The sequence below is a fragment of the Fomitiporia mediterranea genome, assembly GCF_000271605.1.
Source record: "Fomitiporia mediterranea MF3/22 unplaced genomic scaffold FOMMEscaffold_8, whole genome shotgun sequence".
Lineage (NCBI taxonomy): Eukaryota > Fungi > Basidiomycota > Agaricomycetes > Hymenochaetales > Hymenochaetaceae > Fomitiporia > Fomitiporia mediterranea.
This window is the reverse complement of record NW_006760393.1, coordinates 1,467,540-1,488,808: the sequence shown is the minus strand read 5'-3', so window position 1 is coordinate 1,488,808 and position 21,269 is coordinate 1,467,540. Positions and strand designations below refer to the sequence as shown.

General features: G+C 47.2%; 11 protein-coding genes across 11 annotated transcripts; 7 read left to right on the top strand and 4 right to left on the bottom strand.

The window, feature by feature from the left end:
• Positions 1 to 176: 176 nt before the first annotated feature.
• Positions 177 to 2,329, bottom strand: FOMMEDRAFT_141833 (epsilon DNA polymerase; the record flags this gene model as incomplete). Its single annotated transcript, XM_007268344.1, has 11 exons — positions 177 to 314; positions 366 to 476; positions 525 to 832; positions 885 to 1,104; positions 1,164 to 1,221; positions 1,277 to 1,404; positions 1,459 to 1,593; positions 1,650 to 1,800; positions 1,862 to 2,042; positions 2,097 to 2,241; positions 2,297 to 2,329. The coding sequence occupies 11 exons, from the start codon at positions 2,327 to 2,329 to the stop codon at positions 177 to 179; spliced, it is 1,608 nt and encodes a 535-aa protein (XP_007268406.1).
• A 250-nt stretch (positions 2,330 to 2,579) lies between these two features.
• On the top strand, positions 2,580 to 4,646 carry FOMMEDRAFT_147749 (uncharacterized protein; the record flags this gene model as incomplete). The annotated part of the gene is made up of 3 exons (XM_007268343.1): positions 2,580 to 2,874; positions 2,935 to 3,736; positions 3,797 to 4,646. The coding sequence occupies 3 exons, from the start codon at positions 2,580 to 2,582 to the stop codon at positions 4,590 to 4,592; spliced, it is 1,893 nt and encodes a 630-aa protein (XP_007268405.1). The 3' UTR covers positions 4,593 to 4,646.
• An 8-nt stretch (positions 4,647 to 4,654) lies between these two features.
• Positions 4,655 to 7,214, bottom strand: FOMMEDRAFT_110692 (Arginase/deacetylase; the record flags this gene model as incomplete). Its single annotated transcript, XM_007268342.1, has 9 exons — positions 4,655 to 5,329; positions 5,398 to 5,635; positions 5,690 to 5,722; positions 5,786 to 5,991; positions 6,060 to 6,205; positions 6,260 to 6,316; positions 6,376 to 6,406; positions 6,460 to 7,057; positions 7,111 to 7,214. The coding sequence occupies 9 exons, from the start codon at positions 7,212 to 7,214 to the stop codon at positions 4,904 to 4,906; spliced, it is 1,839 nt and encodes a 612-aa protein (XP_007268404.1). The 3' UTR covers positions 4,655 to 4,903.
• Positions 7,215 to 7,395: 181 nt separating this feature from the next.
• FOMMEDRAFT_21571 (UPF0183-domain-containing protein) lies at positions 7,396 to 10,018 on the top strand. The gene is made up of 13 exons (XM_007268341.1): positions 7,396 to 7,479; positions 7,540 to 8,111; positions 8,161 to 8,347; positions 8,398 to 8,486; positions 8,545 to 8,620; positions 8,677 to 8,708; positions 8,760 to 8,868; positions 8,919 to 9,060; positions 9,114 to 9,343; positions 9,393 to 9,626; positions 9,677 to 9,797; positions 9,856 to 9,916; positions 9,968 to 10,018. Exons 1-8 carry the CDS (start codon positions 7,416 to 7,418, stop codon positions 8,990 to 8,992), a joined length of 1,203 nt encoding a protein of 400 aa, XP_007268403.1. The 5' UTR covers positions 7,396 to 7,415; the 3' UTR covers positions 8,993 to 9,060; positions 9,114 to 9,343; positions 9,393 to 9,626; positions 9,677 to 9,797; positions 9,856 to 9,916; positions 9,968 to 10,018.
• Positions 10,019 to 10,681: 663 nt separating this feature from the next.
• FOMMEDRAFT_88995 (uncharacterized protein) lies at positions 10,682 to 11,452 on the top strand (the record flags this gene model as incomplete). Its single annotated transcript, XM_007268340.1, has 2 exons — positions 10,682 to 11,146; positions 11,201 to 11,452. The coding sequence occupies 2 exons, from the start codon at positions 10,682 to 10,684 to the stop codon at positions 11,450 to 11,452; spliced, it is 717 nt and encodes a 238-aa protein (XP_007268402.1).
• Positions 11,453 to 12,262: 810 nt separating this feature from the next.
• Positions 12,263 to 12,960, top strand: FOMMEDRAFT_88420 (uncharacterized protein; the record flags this gene model as incomplete). Its single annotated transcript, XM_007268339.1, has 2 exons — positions 12,263 to 12,685; positions 12,766 to 12,960. Coding segments are annotated over 2 exons (618 nt in total), but the record flags the coding sequence as incomplete, so codon positions are not given.
• Positions 12,961 to 13,295: 335 nt separating this feature from the next.
• On the bottom strand, positions 13,296 to 13,884 carry FOMMEDRAFT_158257 (uncharacterized protein; the record flags this gene model as incomplete). The annotated part of the gene is made up of 2 exons (XM_007268338.1): positions 13,296 to 13,712; positions 13,777 to 13,884. 2 exons carry the CDS (start codon positions 13,882 to 13,884, stop codon positions 13,296 to 13,298), a joined length of 525 nt encoding a protein of 174 aa, XP_007268400.1.
• A 1,087-nt stretch (positions 13,885 to 14,971) lies between these two features.
• Positions 14,972 to 16,665, top strand: FOMMEDRAFT_158255 (uncharacterized protein; the record flags this gene model as incomplete). Its single annotated transcript, XM_007268337.1, has 5 exons — positions 14,972 to 15,084; positions 15,142 to 15,741; positions 15,805 to 15,836; positions 15,901 to 15,998; positions 16,054 to 16,665. The coding sequence occupies 5 exons, from the start codon at positions 14,972 to 14,974 to the stop codon at positions 16,663 to 16,665; spliced, it is 1,455 nt and encodes a 484-aa protein (XP_007268399.1).
• A 240-nt stretch (positions 16,666 to 16,905) lies between these two features.
• On the bottom strand, positions 16,906 to 17,784 carry FOMMEDRAFT_89096 (TspO/MBR-related protein; the record flags this gene model as incomplete). The annotated part of the gene is made up of 6 exons (XM_007268336.1): positions 16,906 to 17,043; positions 17,097 to 17,153; positions 17,218 to 17,305; positions 17,367 to 17,430; positions 17,509 to 17,578; positions 17,647 to 17,784. 6 exons carry the CDS (start codon positions 17,782 to 17,784, stop codon positions 16,906 to 16,908), a joined length of 555 nt encoding a protein of 184 aa, XP_007268398.1.
• A 180-nt stretch (positions 17,785 to 17,964) lies between these two features.
• FOMMEDRAFT_36524 (uncharacterized protein) lies at positions 17,965 to 18,365 on the top strand (the record flags this gene model as incomplete). The annotated part of the gene is made up of 3 exons (XM_007268335.1): positions 17,965 to 18,043; positions 18,097 to 18,226; positions 18,287 to 18,365. Coding segments are annotated over 3 exons (288 nt in total), but the record flags the coding sequence as incomplete, so codon positions are not given.
• A 664-nt stretch (positions 18,366 to 19,029) lies between these two features.
• Positions 19,030 to 20,921, top strand: FOMMEDRAFT_21568 (MFS general substrate transporter). Its single transcript, XM_007268334.1, has 10 exons — positions 19,030 to 19,099; positions 19,161 to 19,180; positions 19,242 to 19,349; positions 19,408 to 19,506; positions 19,553 to 19,659; positions 19,709 to 19,823; positions 19,882 to 20,271; positions 20,337 to 20,453; positions 20,512 to 20,652; positions 20,710 to 20,921. Exons 1-10 carry the CDS (start codon positions 19,064 to 19,066, stop codon positions 20,891 to 20,893), a joined length of 1,317 nt encoding a protein of 438 aa, XP_007268396.1. The 5' UTR covers positions 19,030 to 19,063; the 3' UTR covers positions 20,894 to 20,921.
• The last annotated feature ends 348 nt before the right edge of the window (positions 20,922 to 21,269 follow it).

The following is a 21,269-nucleotide window of genomic DNA, read 5'->3' as shown; positions in this document are numbered from 1 at the left end:
TTCTTCCCGTTTGCTTCTAAATATTATATTATAGGTTACAACACTTCCAAAATACGCTTGAACAAAGAAATGGATTAGATAATCGTCCTGCAATGTCAATCACTCCCCTCCATCTCAACAGATCTATAAGGAAAGGTAAGCCAGTAGTAATGATGAAACTAAGTGAGGAATCTCTCTTACGAGCTCTCAGACCGGTGTTTTGATGGGAAATACGTATAGAAGCCGAAAGAATTGCCTATGAAACTCCCAGGATTGAAAACGTGGCAGCCCTCATAGGTCAATTCGTACCCCTCGTACTTGTCCGCTAAGATTACCTTTGGGGCAAGTGAGATCAGGAACAAAAGGCATTTGTAGAAGCTACACACGGCACTTGGCATAGGGTACAGCCGGAGGGTATGATCATACTCTGAAAGTATTGGTTGCACGTTCTTGGTGAACGGACTCAAGTGGGCCTGATCTATGATAGATTGTACAAGCTTCATGCAGGTCAGCAATGGTACACAGGACATGAAGAATGCTAGTACAAATCTCTTCATATCATCATTTTGGACGTCGGGCTTCACTCCCACGAGATTCCTCAGCATACGAGCCATCATGTCCTCCCTATAGACAACAATTTCTTGTCCGAAGCACTTTATTCGACAAGGATTGCTGAGGAAATGAGCCTTTGCTAGTTTCGAGTTGAGCTTGCCGACGAAGGAGGACAGAAGGGGACGGCGCGGCAGCACCGAGTTCGCGGTGATATCTAGCGGTCCGGGTACAAAGACGAAATGAGTATTTCGTGCTATAATCGGATAGCTTGCAATTAGGTCGGCAAGACGGTCGAAATTTTCTGCCGTGTGAATGAGTACATATCGACGGTTCGGCGTCAACCATGGTGTCACCTTGATATGATTGAATTTCCCGGCCATTTCCCTGTGCTATGCCACGACTAGTGAAGTTCCCACAGAGTATGAAAACTAAAGGAATAGCTTCGGCTTCTATGCATCTGTCAAATATACTTGCTAGCCCGACAAATGTCTCTGGGTGGTCTAACCAGACGTCTGACAGGCAATGGAACATGAGATTTTCGAATTCCCTGGATACACGTTGTTCGATTTCCATCTGTTAGAACAATGTTAATCTGGATACTATAAAGTAAGTAGTAGGTGTTAGTCACTTGCATCTTCCAAAGGAGTCGATGACCCCTTCCCTAAGAAATCAACGTGTCCAAATATTGAACTACAAGACGACATGAGACTACATATCAGAGCGGTACAACACTTGAATTACCCACCGCGAGACCTCCCTCCGTTCGCATGGAGGATGTCCAATAGCAATTACAGTTAGAGTCTCTTCTTCCGTGTAGTCACCTTCAACCAAGGCGAAGCAGCCTTCCGTGAAAAATCCTTCACTGGGAATATCCTATATTTACTGGTTATGCATTAAGTAGATTTGTACGGAAAATTTGTAGCTCGCCAATTGCGAAAAATCAAGTTCTACTTTGCCTTCCGTATCTTCTAGGCAAAGTTTCCCTTCTTTCGAATAGCCAAGGAGACCGAACAGGAGGAAACGTTCACCGGCACGTCCCAGCAATTGTTTCGTGGAACGTAACTGGGCACCGTTATTAGATGTACCAACCAACCTGGAGATGGGACCCCGAGACATACGTTTAACAACCTGTCCCTGTCCTTTCCAGGCAGTGTAGACGGAGAAAAGTGGTCATTTCGAAGAATGGTTTGCTTGATGATGTCGTGACGATCGCGAATCGCGGTTATTCTCGAATCAGCAGTCCCTGAAATAGTCGGAGAATGAGGAGCCCTATGGTTGTAGAAGCGTTATTTCCATGTGGTAGAATAAATATGCTACATGACATGCACACTTTTCGAAGGTAGCACGTGTTTGTGACCAGTGCCATAATGGCATTTCGTACGCATCAATGAAGTAGAGATGCTCTTCCGGATCCAAAAGCTCTTCCACACCATTCATCTTCTTCTCTTCCTTGTCTTGCAGGTGGGCAAAGACTCGTTGAAGGATGGGAAGAGACACCTTCATGACAGCGTCTGCTTGCAAATTAGCTGTTGGTGATAATGCTACCAGGTATTATCATGGCGCACCATCTTGCTGATTATACTCCTTTGCCATCCGTTCCACGGTCACTTCTACTTCGTCGAGATCATCTTCAAGACCAGCATCGATGCAGATGTCCTCAACAAACTGGAGAGCCTCAGGACCCAATGCGTGGCTATATTTGCGGAAGCCCTAGGTCTAAATTGAGCGTACTGACAGTGAACCAATAGCGAAACAGTCTACTTACTTTGATTATTGTGCTTTGCAATGAACTTGCCATGACACTGACCAATGCTAAAACGAAGTGCTCAGCAGTCAAACGCGTCTCGATTATCGCGTCTCATTGGGGTCACGCGTCAGTCATGTGATGCGAGTGGAGAAAGTGCTGGAGCTCGAATTCACTTGAGACAGATTATTTTGCGTGCGCCCTGGGTTCAGCACAGACATGACGAAAGTCAGCCAATCTCGGGGCCAATTGGCCTTGCACATATACAACGGATTCGCCCCACCAATGCCCAAATGCATCCGTCATGACTCTCTTCCTGCTTTCTATCTTACTGCTCTCCTTTACTATCTCAGCAAATGCTTTCACTTTCTCCTTCACCAGTGCTCCGACACAATGTGCCAACACTACTGCCGTTTGGACCGGTGGCCAGGCTCCGTTCACCCTACTGCTGGTACCAGTTGGTCACCTTAGCCCGGAGACAAGGACAATAATTCAAAAGGATGTACCCTCTGGTAACTCGGTGTCCTTCGTCCTCAACTTTCCGGCACAATCTCAATTTGTGGCCATACTCAACGACGCTACCGGTGTTGGTGCTGGAGGTATGTGGAACATTCTCGAGTCGAGATATGAAGTACTAGCTTGTGCTAATTATAACTCAGGCACATCTTCCATCATTACAGTTGGCTCCTCATCCGACTCCAGCTGTCTAAGTACCACTCCTTCTCAGGCAAAATTTTTCCTGTTTCTTCCACAAGATATTGGACAATGCGACTCTATCGATATTTCTTGGGGTTCACAGGCGCAAGATCCTGTTGATATTCTTGGAGTTATTCCGGCAGGACAATCATTTGAGATCGCGAATGTCACAGACTCTTCAACGAGTCTCCAGTGGACCGCTGACGTGCGCTCTGGGACGCAAATCATGTTTGTTGCAGGTGACAAAGACGGCCTTGGTACTGGTGGCAGCTCGGACGTTATGAAGGTCAGCAATGGCAACAGCGATAGCTGCATAAACAACAATTCGCCTAGTTCGACATCCGGTGCAGCTGCAGGTGGAGTATCTTCCACCGCTCAAGGCCAACCTGCGGGCGGAACGACTGGACGCGGCACACTAGTTGTGACCACTGATAATGTTGGCTCAACTGTGACAGTCGGAGGGACTGTTACAACAGATGGCTCAGGCTCAACGACTACGATTATTGGCTCGACCGGTCCTATCACTACCACAGACAATGCGGGTTCGACTGTTACAATCGCAGGTCCAGGAGGTCCTATTACCACGACTGACAATGCGGGTTCAACGGTTACAATCGGCCCGACCTCTCCAATTACCACGGATAATTCAGGTTCAACTATCACACTTGGTGGCGGAGGTTCGACAGGAGTAAATAACCCTGGATCTCAAAGTTCTGGTTTTACAGGAAGTGGAGGTGGAACCGTCACAGGCTCCTCAAAGAACGGGTATGTGTTACTCATTCCCTCACTCTCACTTGTATTATTTGCGTCTAATGCTTTTTTTAGCCTCGACAACAGAAATAATAGACTGGGCCTTATTTTGGGTCTTGTCCTCGGACTGCTCGCACTAGGTCTAGTCGTTGCTGGCATTATTCTCTATCGTCGTCGTCGTCAGGAACGCATGTATCGTAACCTCGAAACCGGCGCAAATGGTGCTGCGCGCCCGCATCCATGGGTATCAGCACTTACTCGTGGGGCTCATATTCGTGGTGGTGCAGGCTCGTCCGTCGATACATTACCTAGCATGTATCAGACCGAACCATTTATCATGCCCTCGACGGAAGACGACTCGTTCTCTGTTGCTCAACCGCGTCAACCACCTCCAGTTCAACAGCAGCGACCGAATCTTGCGGTCCGCGCCTCAAGCTCCCGCAGTATGTATTCGCTTATTGGAGACGGACTGTTCACTCGCGATGTCTTTGGAGGAGCGCTCGCTGGTATCCATGGACCAGACCGCAAAGAAAGCGTAGGACCTCACGGCCGTCCACCCAGCCGAACGCCGAGCGGACGCGCAGTCACCCAGCGTACTGTCCTGATTCCGAGCACCATCGAAGTGCCTACTCGTGTGACGCGAGACAGCGAGGATTTCTCTCCCGAGCCAGAAGGGATGTCTCCAAACCCTTTCAACGATGACGTCGTCGAAATTCCACCAACCTACGCGAGTGTCCGACGTGCAAGCCGCAGTGGTGATCGTGAAACATGGCAGCCTGTCAGAGCACAATTACGCCGTTCTAATGCGTCTCGTCATTCTCGGCGGTCAATACTGTCGAATAGTGGGACCGGAAGCCAGGAAACCTCCTGAAATTTTCAAAAACAGATTGCATGTCTTTTCTTGGACAGTAATACACGCAATGGACCAATCGGACGATGTAAATATTATACTGCTACGTCTAATATACCTACAACATTTCTCAGTTCTATCATAGCCATACCATGCAAAGAGCTAGCACGAGAGAAAATCATGAAAACACTCAGAGACAAATTATCGTATACGATATAGAAGGGCGTTATATCAGGAGGGCAAGAAAAGCGCGTAAGCACTGAAGATATCAATAAGCAAACAGAGATGGGTATACAAAGGGTATACAGAGGAAAATCATCACATCATGAAAGTTAAGATTCGTTAGGGTCCTTCACGCGAAGAATGACACGCGGTACTTTCTTCACAGTGTCCGACATGGTACCTTCCACCGGCACGTTAGTCTTCTCAAGTTCTAAGCCTTCTAGTCTCTTCGTCACATCATCGACAGATTCACTTCGTGGCGTCATAGCGCCACCCGGAACTTTCCCAGCAAGTGTTACTTTCGCTTTCGTCCGACGCTGCGCCTGTGGTGAGCCTATAGGACTGGCATTTGAGCTTGCAGGCTTGCGCTCTCGTAAAGTCCTGGACGATGGCGGAACATGCGTCTGGGCCTTCGATGGGGAAGGAGTCATCACCGTCTCTATAGAATCAAAGATGGCATTGGTCCGCTCAAGCCACTTCTCTCCATCGCCTCCGACAGAGGCCTTTCCGCGTCGCTTTTTCAACACTTTTTCAAGCTGAACATAAGAATCGATAGAATTAGGGTTTGTCATTGAATGAGGCAGCGAGGGGGAAAGATATTTACCAAAGTCAAGTTCGGCACGCTCCACCACTCTTCATTGATCTCTGCGCCAAGAGATACTGCATCAACTAAGCCTGAGATATGGGCCATTCCGCCACTTATCAGAGCGCGGTCGCTGTAGCCTCCTTCCAAGACGCTTATGAGTTTCCCGTTGGCGAATCTGTTTGCGAAGTTGTTCGCATCTACCGCGAAGCGGAAGTAGAAGGACGTCGGTACCCTTCGATTATGTCGTGACATAGAACTGAAAAAGCTATGTGAGGGGCAAGATCGAATATGGTTATGAAATAATACTCACGGATATTCATGCTCGCATGCATCGAAACCACAGCTTTTTCACAATAAGGGAAGGATAATAAGCTTGGTTCGAAGATTGCAATGTGCATATGTTTACCTTATAAAGACGAGGACATCTTCTTTGTTCGTGTCTTTGACAAAGTCTTCTGCCTTCTTTATAAGCTTCGAATATTGCTGTGGGTAGAGGTTCTTCCAAAAGTCTTCCTCTGATTGATACTCTTGCAGATGAATATTTTCAATGTGTTGTCCATGCAATCCATGAATTGAAACAGAGGCAGCCTGAATAATAGACTTATTCCCATCCTGAGTCGTAACAATCGTAACGGGTCAGAAAAACCATGCTTATCCCGGTGTTTATACGCTGAGCTTACCTCGCATGGGAAGGATAATACATCGTGAAGAGAACCGTAGAAGATCTGAAGGCCTGATGACGTCTCAGAAGCGGCTGATTCAGTTTCCAATGTTTGACGGTATGTTTCCTCATTAATTTGCCACGCGAGCTCTTGGGTACCGTTTCCTCAAGGACAGGATGAGCTATGTCCCATTCATTATTGTTGTTGAAAGAGCATACCATGATGTAAATCAATATCAAAAATGATGACTTTCTTGACGCCATGAGTTAGATGTGCTATAGAAAAATGGTGAGTATTCACATGGGGAGATGTATGGCGTAATGAATAATCTTACCATGTGCGGCTGCAACAACCACATTGTTCATCTGAATGACATCAGCTTTTTGTTCAGTTGGCTACAGTGGTGACGATGACGGACGAAACAAAACCCAGAGGGCGAGTCTTCCCCGCAGTGGTGCCCAGGTGGACGTATAGCAACAAATGCATTCGTTGGAGCAGCCTTCAATGATTCACCATCGTGTTGCGGCATACCCAATATCGCATCTACAGCTTCGCAAACGGTACCTAGCGCACCTTGGATCGCATCAAGGGACCCAGGGCAGACTAATTGAAGAAGATAGTAAGGGAAGTTACAAGTAAGTGAAGTAAGATACGCACGATACAGATCGCCTTGGGACAAGTGTGAAGGAATCTCTGATTCACCGAGCTGAACTTTATCTGTACTCTCCTTAGCCCATTTAATTAAATTCTCCAAGTAAACGTCGCCTTCGATATCGCCATGTACAAACTTCACGGCTTTATTGTTAAGGATGTCTACGGAGCTGGAGCTGGAAATAATATCAACGACGTTCACGTCATGCTGCATGTCCAGCTTCTCCAAAGCGGCGACTAGTTCATCTTCGGTGCTACGCACGACAGCGTCCTTGTGTTCATTTATGGGACCTTTATTAGTCCCTGTTGCGACCTCTTCTATGCGTGCGATTGCTGCTGCGAATCCGAGCTTTAAGGCACGCAACCTGCGCCTCACGTTAGCATACAGTCGAGTGGTTTTAGAGACTGGGTGATTTACCGTTCAGGCCGTTCAACAATTCTTGATACATCGTTTGAACGGATGAACTGATGCTTATAACAGGCGTCTTGAAGGAAAATAGCTACTCTGGATTTCCTGTCCATGACGAGATTGGTATAAAAATTAGAATGTCGTAGTGCAAGTGGAGCAGTAGAAATTCGCGTTTGGGCAAGTGTTCGCAAGTCGCGTGATGTAATACGCGTTATTTGGCTTTGTTTGCGGGTGCATTCACTGATTCAGTGGTGTGTGCGTAACTGGCTTCTCTCTTCACCTAAGCACTCGGCCGCAACTCATTCCTATGTTTAATGATGGTTTCGACACTTGACGTTGATTTAAGACCGGGTATTGGTCTTGGTATGTTTGAAATAGGTATTCCGATCCCGTAACAGCCATTAAGCCTTTCACTCACTTGCAGACATGCAATACTAGGCATGTCCCTCTGGACCGTAATTGATCTGCTAAGGCACAACACAACACTATTTCCTCGCGCGGAAGTCAAGTATGATGCAGCATCAGAGAGTGCACTGAGCCCGATCCTTTTACACATCAATCCACATCTCGACCTCCTGTTCACTGGTCAGCATCAGCGTCTCCGTACCATAGCTCTGCGAAGACTGGCAGATCCAAGTCCACCGGTCACGTTAACATACAAGGACACGGTCCTTCTGTCTGGCTCTTCGAATCAATCTTCTTCCGATGGATTATTACGACGAAGTGATGTAAGTAAGCATTTCGGTCCAACATACCCGGGTGAAGGGCTGCAATATCCGGGCGTTAGCTTTCTATTCGACGACGATGGTCCAGGGGGACTAGGGTCTCACGGGAACGATATACTTGTGGGTGCACTGAGGGTAGGCTCGCCGACACGTGAGGAGAGGCACAAGGAGGTCAAGCGTATGGTGGTTAGTCAGACAAACGCGGACGATAGAGAGAGCGATGCTTTAGACGAAGTCACTGAATGCGAATCCATGGTCGGCAGTGTATCTCGAGCCATCGTGAAGGTATGCACCTTGTGAATCTATTTCAATAAATGAGTTGATGGTTCTGCAGGTTCATGACGGCGTAATTCTTCACTTCTATCCATCAAGTTCCCGGCCGGTCCACATTCGAATAGGGACTACCAGTGCTCAAGACCTTACATGTGATCTTGGAGCACCTCTGAGGGTATATTATAAGGAAGATGATCGTATGGCTATCCACTCACGGAATAAGACACCGGACGGAACCGAAGATAGTTGTGGGTAACTTCTGAAATGCTACTTCACGTACTTATGCATTTCATTTCAGATTTCTACAATTACTTTCAGTATGGGATCGACTTTCTCCTGTCTTCATCTACGCATCTTGTCCAGAAGATCATTCTGCATACTAATATTGTGGGTAAAGTTGAACAATTATTAGAGCGTTCGAACTTCTAAATTGAACATGCGATAGTCCGGCACCCCAATGTTCCAGCGCTATCAGCGGTGTCCTTGGGAGATCGAAGGCGAACCAGAGGATGAGGAAGATGGTACTCGCATTCCGCTTCCGGGTTTACATCCTACAACTTGACAATTGCTCGTCTAGATACACCACCTCGTGTGAAATTCAGCGATAAGGTAATAAGCGCAGTGTCCTTTTTTGAAGGTCAAGTCTAACCATGAACTCAGTTTGATATCATCTCGCGCTTCCTGAACGGTGCCTCAAAGGAGACGATGCCTTCCATGGAGCTTGATCGAACAGAAGATGAACGGCTGACTCTGCCAAGCTCAACTACCCGTGAGTACATTGAGCTGCTTCCCGTTTAATATTACAGAACTCTATTACAGGTCTCATTGGATTTGATGGGGTCGTGCTTGAGGTGACAGAAGCAGCACAAGTCGTCACCGTCATCCTATTCTGATTCGCTATACGTAAATGAGTCCGTGCACTTGGTTCTACTGTCTAGAGTGTGAACCCCTGCATTGATCCCTAAATGTAGATCAGTCCAACACATTGCATACCTGTAATACTACTACACGTACTTTCATCTACATGGAATACTAATTGGATCTCTTGAAAATCTCTGGCCATACGTTCCTGAGTTGCTCAAGCGAATCGATTGTGATGCGCTCGCCGAGGTCAGCAGTGCTCCGGTCGGGAGTCGTTGGTATTATAGTCTTCTTCACACCACCCTCGGTGGTCTGCAGCCCAGCCTCACAGAAGTGAACACAGTGCCCCCACCCGAGACGACGCGCAGCGTCAACGTTCGTCACTTGATCCGATTCAGAAGGTTATCTACCAGAGCAAATTATCATACGTACGGCTATCATCGACGAAGTAGCATTTCGACGGATCCATCACGCCTGCTTTCTTTAATGCCTGCATAAACATATGTCAAATATAGGAGAATCTACAAAAATATGCAACTAGTCAAATACCGCATGGAAGTACTCTGGCTCAGGTTTGCAAAAGAAGTCTACTTGCTGATAGTCGCAGTAAATTATACCTTCAAACTGATCCTCAAGTTCAAGTATTCGCAGTACTCTCCGCGCGTGCTACTAACTTCAGTTGTTTGCCGTACTGAAAGAAAGGAGAGAAAGCTCACAATAATGTATGCATTAGTGAGTGCCCATACACGGAATTTTGTGCGGTCGATGTCTTGGAGAAGCTTGCGTATAGTTGGAACTGGACCAATCATATTCTCTAGAGGTAAGGACTGGTCGCATCTTGGACAGGGCCAGGGTTAATTACTCGATGATACTGTTTATGTCACTGTATGCGGACCTACGATCGAAGTCTAATGTATCAACTCCATGATGACGGACTAATCCTCTTAATGCAAGTCCTGAAAGAAATATATAGGTTGTTAAAGACTGATAGTAGGAATTAGTCTTACCATATGTTTTGTAATACTTCAGATGCATCGCAGACGCCTCCGCGTCTGCCAGACCGAGAGATGTAAAGTAGGCATGTATCCGCTCACCCATCGCGTCTGCGATCTTGGAGCTGGCAGAGTACAGTGTATTGTCGACATCGAAGAAAACGATGTTTCTATCATCTGAGGCACGATGAGCTAACGATGCTCTCGACATTGACAGAGACGCACCTTTAGCCTGAGCAAGGCCATTGGCAGGTGAGTCCATGGAGTTTGCAAGACCTTGATTAGTCCCAGCTCACTATTTACCGACTTCACAAAGAGTCTGCACTTTTCGGCGCTGCGGAGTGTTGACTGTCCAATAGAGTTGTTCACGAAGAAATATTTAGCCATCATTATATGATGTCAATGCTCTGAAATTCAGAGAAAAGGACAAGAAGAATGCAAGATTCCCACAGCTCTTTTTGGTAATCGGTGGCTGTACACACGTCGTTTCTGGCGCAAGGAAACTGGTCAACAACGCCCAAACTCTCAGCGAGCACCTCAAGACTATCGAAGTGAGTATTTATGCTTCTGTGTCGTCTATGTTACTGTCAGAGGGTACATCCGAGCGTGTATGGAGGACGTAGGATAAGATGTATAGACGGATGGATTGGATCGAGGATGGATGGAGTGTACAAACGGCGGATGGATCTTTGACATGAACACTGATACTAACGATTATTTTCTTAACAGATGGCTCGCAGCAAGGAATTAGTCGGAGGCATTGGCCGTCTCTCCCGCTCACAAGTAAAAGCGAAGCGCGGCCTTTTCAAGGGCGTCAAGAAATCTTCCAAACCCGCTGCGCCCGAAACTCCTGCCTACACTGAGAAGCAGATTGGCGGCGCGAAGAACGGCGGCAAGCGACTCGTCCCCACTAACAAGGCCTCGCGTTTCTACCCGGCTGAGGATGTTCGCAAGCCGAAGAAGAGCCGCAAGGCGTTGAAGCTCACGAAGTTGCGGTCGACTATCTCTCCTGGAACGGTTCTTATCCTCCTCGCTGGTCGCTTTGCCGGAAAGAGGGTGGTTTTCCTCAAGCAGCTCGAGAGTGGATTGCTCCTCGTTACTGGCCCTTACAAAATCAATGGTGTTCCCCTGCGAAGGGTCAACCAGTCGTATGTCATCGCGACGCAGACCAAAATTGATCTCGGCGACTTCAAGGTATGTTTCTGCCGTTCATGCATATTGCATAACTTTTCAACATTTGCAACCCAGGTTGACGAGCAAGTGAACGACGCCTACTTCGCTAAGACGAAAGCAAAGGGACGCAAATCGGCTGAGGAGGAATTCTTCGCAGACGGCAAGCCGAAGGAGAAAGAAGCTCTGCCTGAAAACAAATTATCCATGCAAAAGCAGGTGGACTCCGCTGTCATTTCCGCGATCAAAAAGGTGGAACTCCTTCCCAAATACATCAAGTCATCCTTTGGCCTTTCGAATGGTCAGTTCGCCCATCAACTGAAGTTTTGAGTGGTTTTTTTCAGCAGGAGGTGGGAGGCTTACGGCGTAGCGATGCATATGTCCCTATGACTTGTTACAATATATTTTGCCAAAACGCTATGACATTCTCGTTATGCTCCGGATTCTGTATGCAGCATTTTCTCGTGTGAGGAGTACTACTAGTAGAGCGTGCGTAAGTGAAATTAAAAGTGACCTGATCAGGCAAGTGAGCAAACCCGCCTTTATGCCGCGGTTAAATCATGTTTGCAGCTCAACGCCATGCACGCGTAACTCAAAACCTCCAGCGAACCCTTGCTTCGTCTCGTTCTTCTTATCCTTGTTACCAGCGAGCCTCACTTAGCTTACCGCGTCGTCGCACATTATGGATAAATGCTCTTGACCCATTGAGAGAGAGCTTCCTTGACCTTGCCATCGCACTACCATGGCCGGAGACATTTCCTCCTTACGCATCTACAATTATCCTCACAAGCGTTATTTCACGTCTTTTTTTCACTCTGCCATTCTCGATATGGGTTAGTACTCTATTATTTAATATGTAGGAAAAATTACGTGTGCATTGTGTACTGAAGAGTGCCTCTTTGACTTACAGGCGAAGAATCGAATATGGCGTCTTGAGGAGCAGTTGGTTCCCGAACTTACAGCGTACCGAAGGGAAGCTGCTACCAAAATAGCAGAGGAGATGAAGTTTGCAGGCTACGGAAAGCGAGGCATTGAAGAGTTTAGAGAAGTACACTTAGAAAGACTGAGTCGCGCTGTAGGTACCCTCGTCAACCCGTAAGTAATTATTGACTGACTCGTATGGTTTACTAGCTCGACATTCGTCGGAAAGAGCTCGTCAAGAAATATTCATGCTCACCGACAGTGACAAATCTCATACCTCCCATCTCCCAACTCCCGTTATTCGTCTTCATGTCTGCGTTGTTTTCACATATTGCACGTGGACCTACTCCGCTGGATGATGAAGCATTCCTTACGCTCACTTCCTTGGCTCGGCCAGATCCGACTGGTACATTGCCTGTCGTGCTCGGGCTCATGACGTTTGCGAACGTGGAGACGGCTAAGTGGTTTGTTGGTGCGGAACGTGCAGCGCGTACTGCAGCAATCGAGGAACGACGAGAGAAGGAAGACGCTCGAGTACGAGAGGAAGGCGGTACTATCAGGGCAAGACTTGGGAACGTCGTACCAAGCGGCCTTCGCGTTCTTTCTGTGTTCAGAATTGTCGTCGGTATCATGGTAGATGGGGTACGTTCATAAAAAAATTCCTTTATGCATTATTGATTCGGCAGAGTCGCTGATCTATTTCGTATCATTTGCTCATTTAGTCTGTGCTCGTGTATTGGCTTTCGTCTGCGACTTTCGGATTGATCCAATCTTGGGTCTTTAATTGGTGGGATGCACGACGAGCGGCAAGGCAAACGCTGCTTGCTGCTCAGTTACCTCAGCAAAACACCCGCAGACAGCCCTCTCCTCACTTCCCGATGCCCAAGCCAAAGAAACTGAAACGTCGGGTAGTGTAAAAGACGCCCCAGGACCTCCTTCCGACTTTTCGGATAGTCAAGGTGAGTAAGTACAAGCTGACCGCATTCGTTCGAATGATTTGAAAGAATGGTAGAGGGAACTCTCACAATAGCTTGCCCTTCGGCAGCGTGGTGCGGTTCTCTATGAATCTATCTTGATCTAATATGACTCTATTTCGATTCTTAGTTACTAGTCTGCTTCGAACTGCTCTGACCAAACTTTGGCAGGTTACGACCTCTTGAAGGCTCAAAAGATCGACATCGCATGGGTCAAGATTGGATACATTATACAGACGACCATCTGAATACTATAGCAATAGCAAAGTATACACTGCTCATTCTTGTTTCATCGTGACTGATCCATTAACTGCATGTCCATCGCGTGAATGCACATATCGCCAAATACCCAAATGCCACATGATCCTTGGTATAAAGAGAGTCATCCCAAGCAAAAGTGTAGTCCACAACAAACCACTCCAGTTACCGACATCCCACTTTTTATCTCCGAGAGCCCAGAGTGTTACGCCGACATGTAAAGCGTCGCCTACTACTAGAGGCCACATGAGCGCGCGTACGATCTTTTCTTGCAGTGCAGGATTAAACGCGAGATGTTTCCGACATGCACGCAGTACGAAGGCATTGATGACGCCAAGTAGACCGCAGACATGCGCGAGTTGGATGATCGTCACTCGCGTTGCGAGCGGAAGCTCTTCTGGAGGATTGTTAACCCAAGGAGCCTGGCCATCGTGCGTCTTCTCGGAAGAAAATTACTTTAAAAAGCATCCTCAAAGCTGAAAGCGATAAACGGATGCGTACCTTCTTAGGGTCCGCTAGGGCTCCGAGGAATCCGGTGACTGTCAGGATTGGTTCGTAAATGCCAAAGAAGATGTAGTAGAACGTCGGGATTGCTGAGCGTGGTGCCATGACCGACAAAGACAAAGATTAGGCCCCGTTGTGAGCGATAGGACTAGTACTAAACAGCATCTTAAGTGAGACAAATAGGGACACGATGCGGAGGCTGTTACGATTACGCTCGGCGGGCGATGGCAGCGACGTTTCGGTCCGCAGCTCGCGTCAAGCCGGCCCTCAAGTACGTCAAGTCATCTGACGGAAAAAGAATAGATTTTATTTTTATTTCTTACATCCAGGTCTCACTGTACCAAGGCAACAGATTTTATTTTCTCCACCTTCTGTGTAGCCTAATGGCAGCGACCGAGAACAGTACACGAAGATTATAATGCGCCGCCTCAAAGCGCTCCATGCGGGCTGGGCTTCGCTATCTTCGGACACGTTCTCGTTTTTCTCTTCTCATCGAGACTCCACACAACGTGTTTTCAAGAGTATGGCGAAAAGCAACAGCATCCCGTCGTTCTTTTGGTCCCAGCCGCATGTTTTGTGCGTGGGCTCCATGAACGATGCGATAAGGCGCCTTTGCCCGCTATCTTAACGCTGTAATCATCTGCCATATGTTCCTTTCTCTCAGTTAATTTGTCTTTCCTACTCTTTCTGTCGAGTTCAGGCCCGATATTACCAAGGCCGCTCGGTTTCATCTAACCCATTAGCGGCCATGGCGACGACCAAGAGCGATAATGAGAGAGATATTCAATAGCTCGCCCGTACAGAATTAGCCCTCACTGGCGCGACTGCACTATCTTCGGATAGACGCCCAGGCTGAATTGCATGTCATTTATACTCCAATAAAAGCTGCTTCATCAAACTGCATCCATTTAGTATCCTGAATAGTAGTCATTTAAATTATGTTAGTAGGGGAAGGTTTGGAATGTAAAGTTAAGTTCCCACTGGATTCCAACAATTTGAATGAGTCGAAGTTGTTTCGCAGATTCATCTTCTGATGATCCGATTATGTGAGACAGCGACGTAAGATATGGTCTAAAAATAGGCTATTCACGTCCATTCTCCCGACGAGCCGTGGAGGTTTTATCACCCCAGTGCTCTAACCCGAACCAGTGACTCACCCGCCCTCCCTGAATCCCCCGCTCTGCGTGCCACCATGGCGCTACATCCGAAATCGAGCACATTATCTGACGCGTCTCAGACACTCCATGAGTTCGAAATGAACGACCTCCGAGATGCCGTGAGCAGGGGTCCATCCGGTTCAGGGCTGTAAGTCCTATCATTTGCCTATCTTGGTCTCAGTCCATCTCTTAACGTCTTTGTTAGGTTCACTCACGACTTTGGAGAGGTTCGCCCGATGGAAGGACGTCGGAGAAGAGCAAGCTATATTGCTGATGCCATCGAGTCTCCCGACCACGAACGCGATCAATTCGAGGATGCAGAGTCTCTCGTCGATGTTTCTCAACCGCCGAGAAAGGAAGAAGTGGAGGAAGGGGCATGGCCTCCACCAGAGCACCAAGAATTACAGGACTATTACAAGTCATACCGAACACGTACTAGGGCCAACACAGGACGTAGATTCAGCCAACTTGTGGACGCTCTCGAGTCGCCCACACAAGAGCGCGGGCGTTTTGAAGATGCCGAATCACTATTCAACATTCCTCAACCTCCGGATGAGGCGGAAGTTGCGGAGGGTGCTGCAACGTCTCCAGATCAGTCAGAAAAACCGAAAGTGTATCCGCCGCTTGCGTATCCAGTCATTACCTCCCTCATACCTGGTTCGATTTTTGGTGTCTTGGCCCGTTTAGGGATCCTCGCTATCACAGGCTATGACCAACACTCTATATTTCCCCTGGCCTGGGTGCAAGGTACAGGGTGTTTGATTATGGGCTTCGCGTTGGGCCTGAGGGATCAAATTGGTGCCTAGTATGTCTTCAAAAATTTGCTTGACGATATTTTCGAACCATTTCAGACGTTTTTCCTGTTTAGCTACGGACCATTGTATACCGCAATTGCCACCGGTCAGGTTTTCCATTCACTACTCTAAATACACATCTAACATACTAGCTTTTACTTATCGAACAGGCTTTTGCGGCTCGCTGACAACGTTTTCGAGTTGGCAGCTGGACGTTTTCCTTTCGTGGGCGAACTCGGGCCATGCGCGTCGTGATTGGTTCCGTGACGTCAGTGATTTTTCGTCGTACATCCTCTTTTGAGAAGTGCTAATAATATTATTAGGTCATTGATGGCTTTACAAAGACCGTTTTCACGTTGGCCATCTCGCTCTCCGCACTCACCCTCGGTATTCATCTCTCGCGCCCGATACAGAAACGCTTTCCCCGTGTAAAACAAGCGTCCGTTGCTATGCGTTATGTTTTCAGGATAGTGTCTGTACTCATGTACATCGCCACAATACCCGTCTACTTCAAAGCGCCAGCTGCGTGGAGACACCAAGTAACTGCTGCACTACTGTTCTCCTTTCCGGGCACTCTCACACGGTACCTACTAGCAACCTCACTTACACCATTACTCCATCTTTTCCCACTCGGTACCTTTGTCGCGAATGTATCGGGCACTGCACTCATCGGTGTATTCCATGTGTTGATGCGTACACCGCACTTACCATCACCCAATGCATGTGCGATCTTACAAGGCCTGATGGATGGGTATTGTGGATGTCTTACCACGATAAGTACTTTCGCAGTAGAGGTCGGAGCACTTAGAACGAAGAGAGCATGGCTTTATGTCTTGCTCAGTTGGGGTGCCAGCCAGATACTCTTGTTGGTGATTCTGGGTTCTGCTTGGTGGGGAGGAAACATAGACGACAACAGGGTTTGCACGTTCGCTTAATCAACAACTACAACAGCATCACACCTTTCATTGCATTGGATTTTGCCGCATAAGCTTAAAGTTAGGGACTCGGTCCTCAATACTGTATTTGCATTATTTAGAGGTTCAGTTCAAGTTCAGTCGACCCTTGGTATCCGCCCTTTCCTATTATTCATCCACCACATTTCTGTATTTTAATACGTAGTCCGACCGAGTCAAGCACACACAGTATGGTGCGAGGCGATAGGTCGAGTTTCAGTTTCAGTCGATCTTTGGTATTTGCCTTTTCCTGTTCATCCACCACATTCCTGCATTTAAATACGTAGCCAGACCAAGCCAAGCACAGTATGGTGCGAGGAGATAGGTCGATGCGCCATCTGTTGGCCCGTGTAGTAGTTTCTGTAATGTATTCGGTTAGTTAATAGTAAACAATAGGAAATTGTTTGCTTTACAGTGAGATAGGCGACGGTTCCGGTCAGTGCTGTGATGTCGATGAGTGCAAGCCCAGGCTGAATTACAGAGGGGAAATAAATGTAAACTCGCATGCTGACTATACAAACCTGTTTGACTTACCCTCTTAGCAACAAAGAACAGTGGAGTCCAAGCCAGATTAAGCCCGAGTTGAACATAGTAAAGTTTCAACCCAAGGGCAGCATCTTCCCTGTCCAAGAGAAAATAGTACTATAAGAAATTATAATGAATAAAATGCAATTCTGGCATACCGGGAAGACAGATTAATGTCATTGTCAAAAGCCTTCACAGCAAGATGCGAAGCATATCCCATTCCTGTATGGAGAGATTATGAATGACGGAATTACCAATGGCTTCCAAACTGGCGTCAAGCACTCGAAAATTAATACTTACCCATATAGAGAACGGACCATACAATTGGAAAGGCTTTGTTGGGAGGTCTCCCAGGTGGAGATTCAAGGCTCTGGTAATAATTCAGAGGACCGCTGGTAAACCAAATCGTCTTTCTGAACGAGACGTTCCGCCACGTACTTTATACCAAATTCCTTGAACGACTTTCCTTGTTGGCAAACCACTGAGAACACCAGCGGCAAGTGGAAGCCCGACAGCTGTAACGGAATTCCTGGAGATAGAGAGAAGAAGAGTTGGGAATGGGTCGAAGGAAGCCATGGTACTCGCAGTCGTAGTAATGGTTCAGTCTAGGGCTTCAGAGAGTGAAGTCATCGAAGTGTTCAACAGTTCAAGGTCAAAGTGATGGGATGACATCATCAGGTGATCGTTGATCTCCCGTTTCCAGCGATCTGCGTCCTAACATCTCTCAACTTCAAGCACTAAGTCATTGACTTTCCGATGGAGTACAAGCCAAAACACGCCCAGCCGTTCACGTACGCTCAAGCTCACAGGTTCGAAACGCCGACAATCACAGAAGGTCAATAAGCTTGCTCTGTCACTGTTAAATGTGATATGAATACTGTGCCGTAGAAATCACGCGTTTGGAAAACTCGCTGTTCCATTTGAACCGGACCCAGGTCGAACTCAATGCGCATTTGACCGGGTCGCCTGAAGAGGACCGGGAGCTCCTAGAGGCGATTACAGAGAACGAGGCCGTTATGTAGGCATCGATATACTTACATTTGTTGAAGTTGGTTGTGTGCTAATTGGTGTTTTGTAGTGGGTCGCAGACTGAACGAATAAGCATGTTGAAGTTGGTGCTGGAGGAACGAGGCATCACAGCGAATAGTGAACACTATAATTCCACGACTGCCGCCCAGAGTCAGGTACCAACGAGCTCTGTGGAGGTGCAAGGCTTGTCAGCGGATAGAACAGCAGATAATTCAGAACCAGCAGAACAGACAGGGACAGGGGACGGAGAAGATGGTGTATATCTATAACAGGTAATGCTTTATTATTTCCGTCTTCTATGAAACTTGCCGACTTACGATGTCTGGCTAAGCGCTGTATTTGTACCACATGCAAACGTTCCAGACTTTGTGTTGTAGCGTGGGATTGAATATTTGTTCCGTACTACAACCACTCCAGATCAAACTTTTTCTGCAGTAATATGTTTCGGGCCGCTCGGCGTGCCCCATCTGACTTCCTGGCCATGCTTCGCGAAGCCCGCTTCTTATCCGTCTTGAACCGGCGATAAAGACTTGATGATCTGGCTGCATTTATATTGCTCACATGATCTAATCGCATGGATGCTTTTAGCTCACTCCAATTCCTGTCGCTTCTGTGTTCTCTGCTTGAACATAACCATCAAGTGGTGATGGCTGCTCCCAAATCTCCTGAGAACTCCATTGACGAAAAGGCAATAGCTGTTGAGTCTTCGGTCCCTGTTCTTCAAGCCAATCCTGTCGAGTCAGAAGAAGACGATGATGCGGAATTTGGCGGCAAGGAAGAACGACAGAGCATTGAGCGCAAACTCCTGTGGAAATTGGATTGCAGGATGTCGATCATGATTGTGATTTATATCCTAAACTACGTAGGTTTTCTATACTGCGTGTGTCATAATTACTTCTGAAACATGATCCATTGGCTCGTAGATTGATAGGAACAATGCTGCGTGAGCTTAACGGTGTTTCAACTTACATTATCACTGGAGACCTCTCATACCTTCGTTACAGGGCAGCCCGTCTGCGAGGTTTCGAGGATGATCTTGGACTTAAGGGACAAGAGTTCAACACTCTACTGAGTATCCTTTACGTGGGGTATATCATTATGCAAATTCCCTCGTACGTTTATTTCAAGATATGCACTTAATATGGATTCCTTACTGGATCAATGCGATAGAAATATGCTTCTCAACTACATCGGACGTCCTTCGATATATATTCCTGCATGTATGGTTATCTGGGGCATGATATCTGTCTTAACGGGAATCTGTACGAAGTAAGACCTGTGACTGTGTTTCATAACAAGCTAACATGCCTCGAAGTTTCGTTGGTGCACTCTTAGCGCGCTTCTTCCTTGGCTTTGTTGAAGCAGCGTTCTTCCCCGGAGCTATCTTCCTCTTGTCGAAATGGTATACTCGAGAAGAGCTTGGTATGTACCATCCACATACAAGCACCAACTTCTCATTGTTCTTCGCTAGGATTGCGCGTCTGCTTGCTTTACTGTGGTAACATTATCAGCAATGCTTTTGGATCCCTTCTAGCATCAGGGGTTCTAGATGGCATGCAAGGAAAACTGGGCAGGGCAGCCTGGAGGTAGGATAGTGAAATTGTTGCATTTTATCATTTCTCTCAGATCTGTGTCTTTTGTAAGGTGGCTTTTCTTCATTGAAGGCAGCCTATCGATCGCAATTGCATTGTTATCTATGTTCATCCTCCCGGACTTTCCAACAACGACACGATGGCTTTCGCCGATCGAGCGACAGCTGGCACTGCGACGAATGGAAAGAGACGGCGATCTCAATGTCAGTGACCAAGAGGATCCAGATGCTCATGCCAAACAGCGCAGTGGATTCTGGCAGGCATTGAGCGACTGGAAAGTATGGTGGTTGGCGGTGGCTCTATCATCCGAAGTCATCGCGCTGTCGTTCAATGCTTTCTTCCCGACGTTGACTGCGACGCTCGGTTACAATACGACTGTGACGCTTATTCTTGTTGCTCCTCCGTGGTTTCTGGCTGCAATTGCGGCTTTTCTTGTCGCAAGGTATTGTCAATAAGCTGTGTATATTGAATGGCAACCATGCTCACGATTTTCATTCTTTCTTCTAGACATTCAGATAAAGTGGGCGAACGATTCTATCATATAGCTGGTCCTCTTGCTGTAGGCCTCATTGGGTATATAATAGCAATGTCAACCATGAACATTGCTGCCCGCTATGTATCCCTGTACGCTTATTAGTGTGCTTGAAGAAGATTTGCTTGCTGACGATGCAACTTTTCCCAGCTTCTTGATGGCTTTAACATTCAGTGGGTATGTTGTGATAATGACATGGGTCAGTAACTCTATTCCTCGCCCGCCCGCAAAGCGCGCAGTAGCCCTGGCATTTGTGAGCTGCTTTTCACAATTGGGCAATATTGCTGGATCGTTAGTATTTCTTCCTACTGTTTGTGACCTGCGCCTGATGCGCAAGACTCCGTGCAGATACATCTTCCCGAAGAACTGGGGTCCAACTTATCGCAAATCGTATGCGATCTGCATTGCGACACAAACTGTTGCAATTGCTATGTTCTGGCTATTCAGCCGGCACCTGCGGACTTTAAATGCCGCGCTTGAAAGGGTGGAACGGGAGAAAGGTCTGAAGAGAGGGTTCAGGTACTTATTGTGACCCAACCATACCATTGTAGCCAGGACTACGGGTGCTCCACCACAAGAGTCGAAGATTGGAGCTCGTAGTAGAAGAAGAAATTCTATTATTGTCATTTTAAGGCGGTATATCATGGGTCTACTTTTGGTTACACTCATTCGACCTGTGACTGGTTCTCGCCTACTGCTATTTGACTTCAGGGCCGGTTAGAAATGAGTCGGCCCGCTAGTTCTATTGGCCAAGCAAATCTGGATTTCTTCTGCGCCCAACAAACAACCTCATCATAACTTTCCATTATCCCCGTTGCGGAACCTAAAGTAATTCCGAAGCAAGGCCTCGTGACTCCCTTACATAAATTCCTGCATGTGGGCGGCATACAGATACTTGGTCGGTTAAT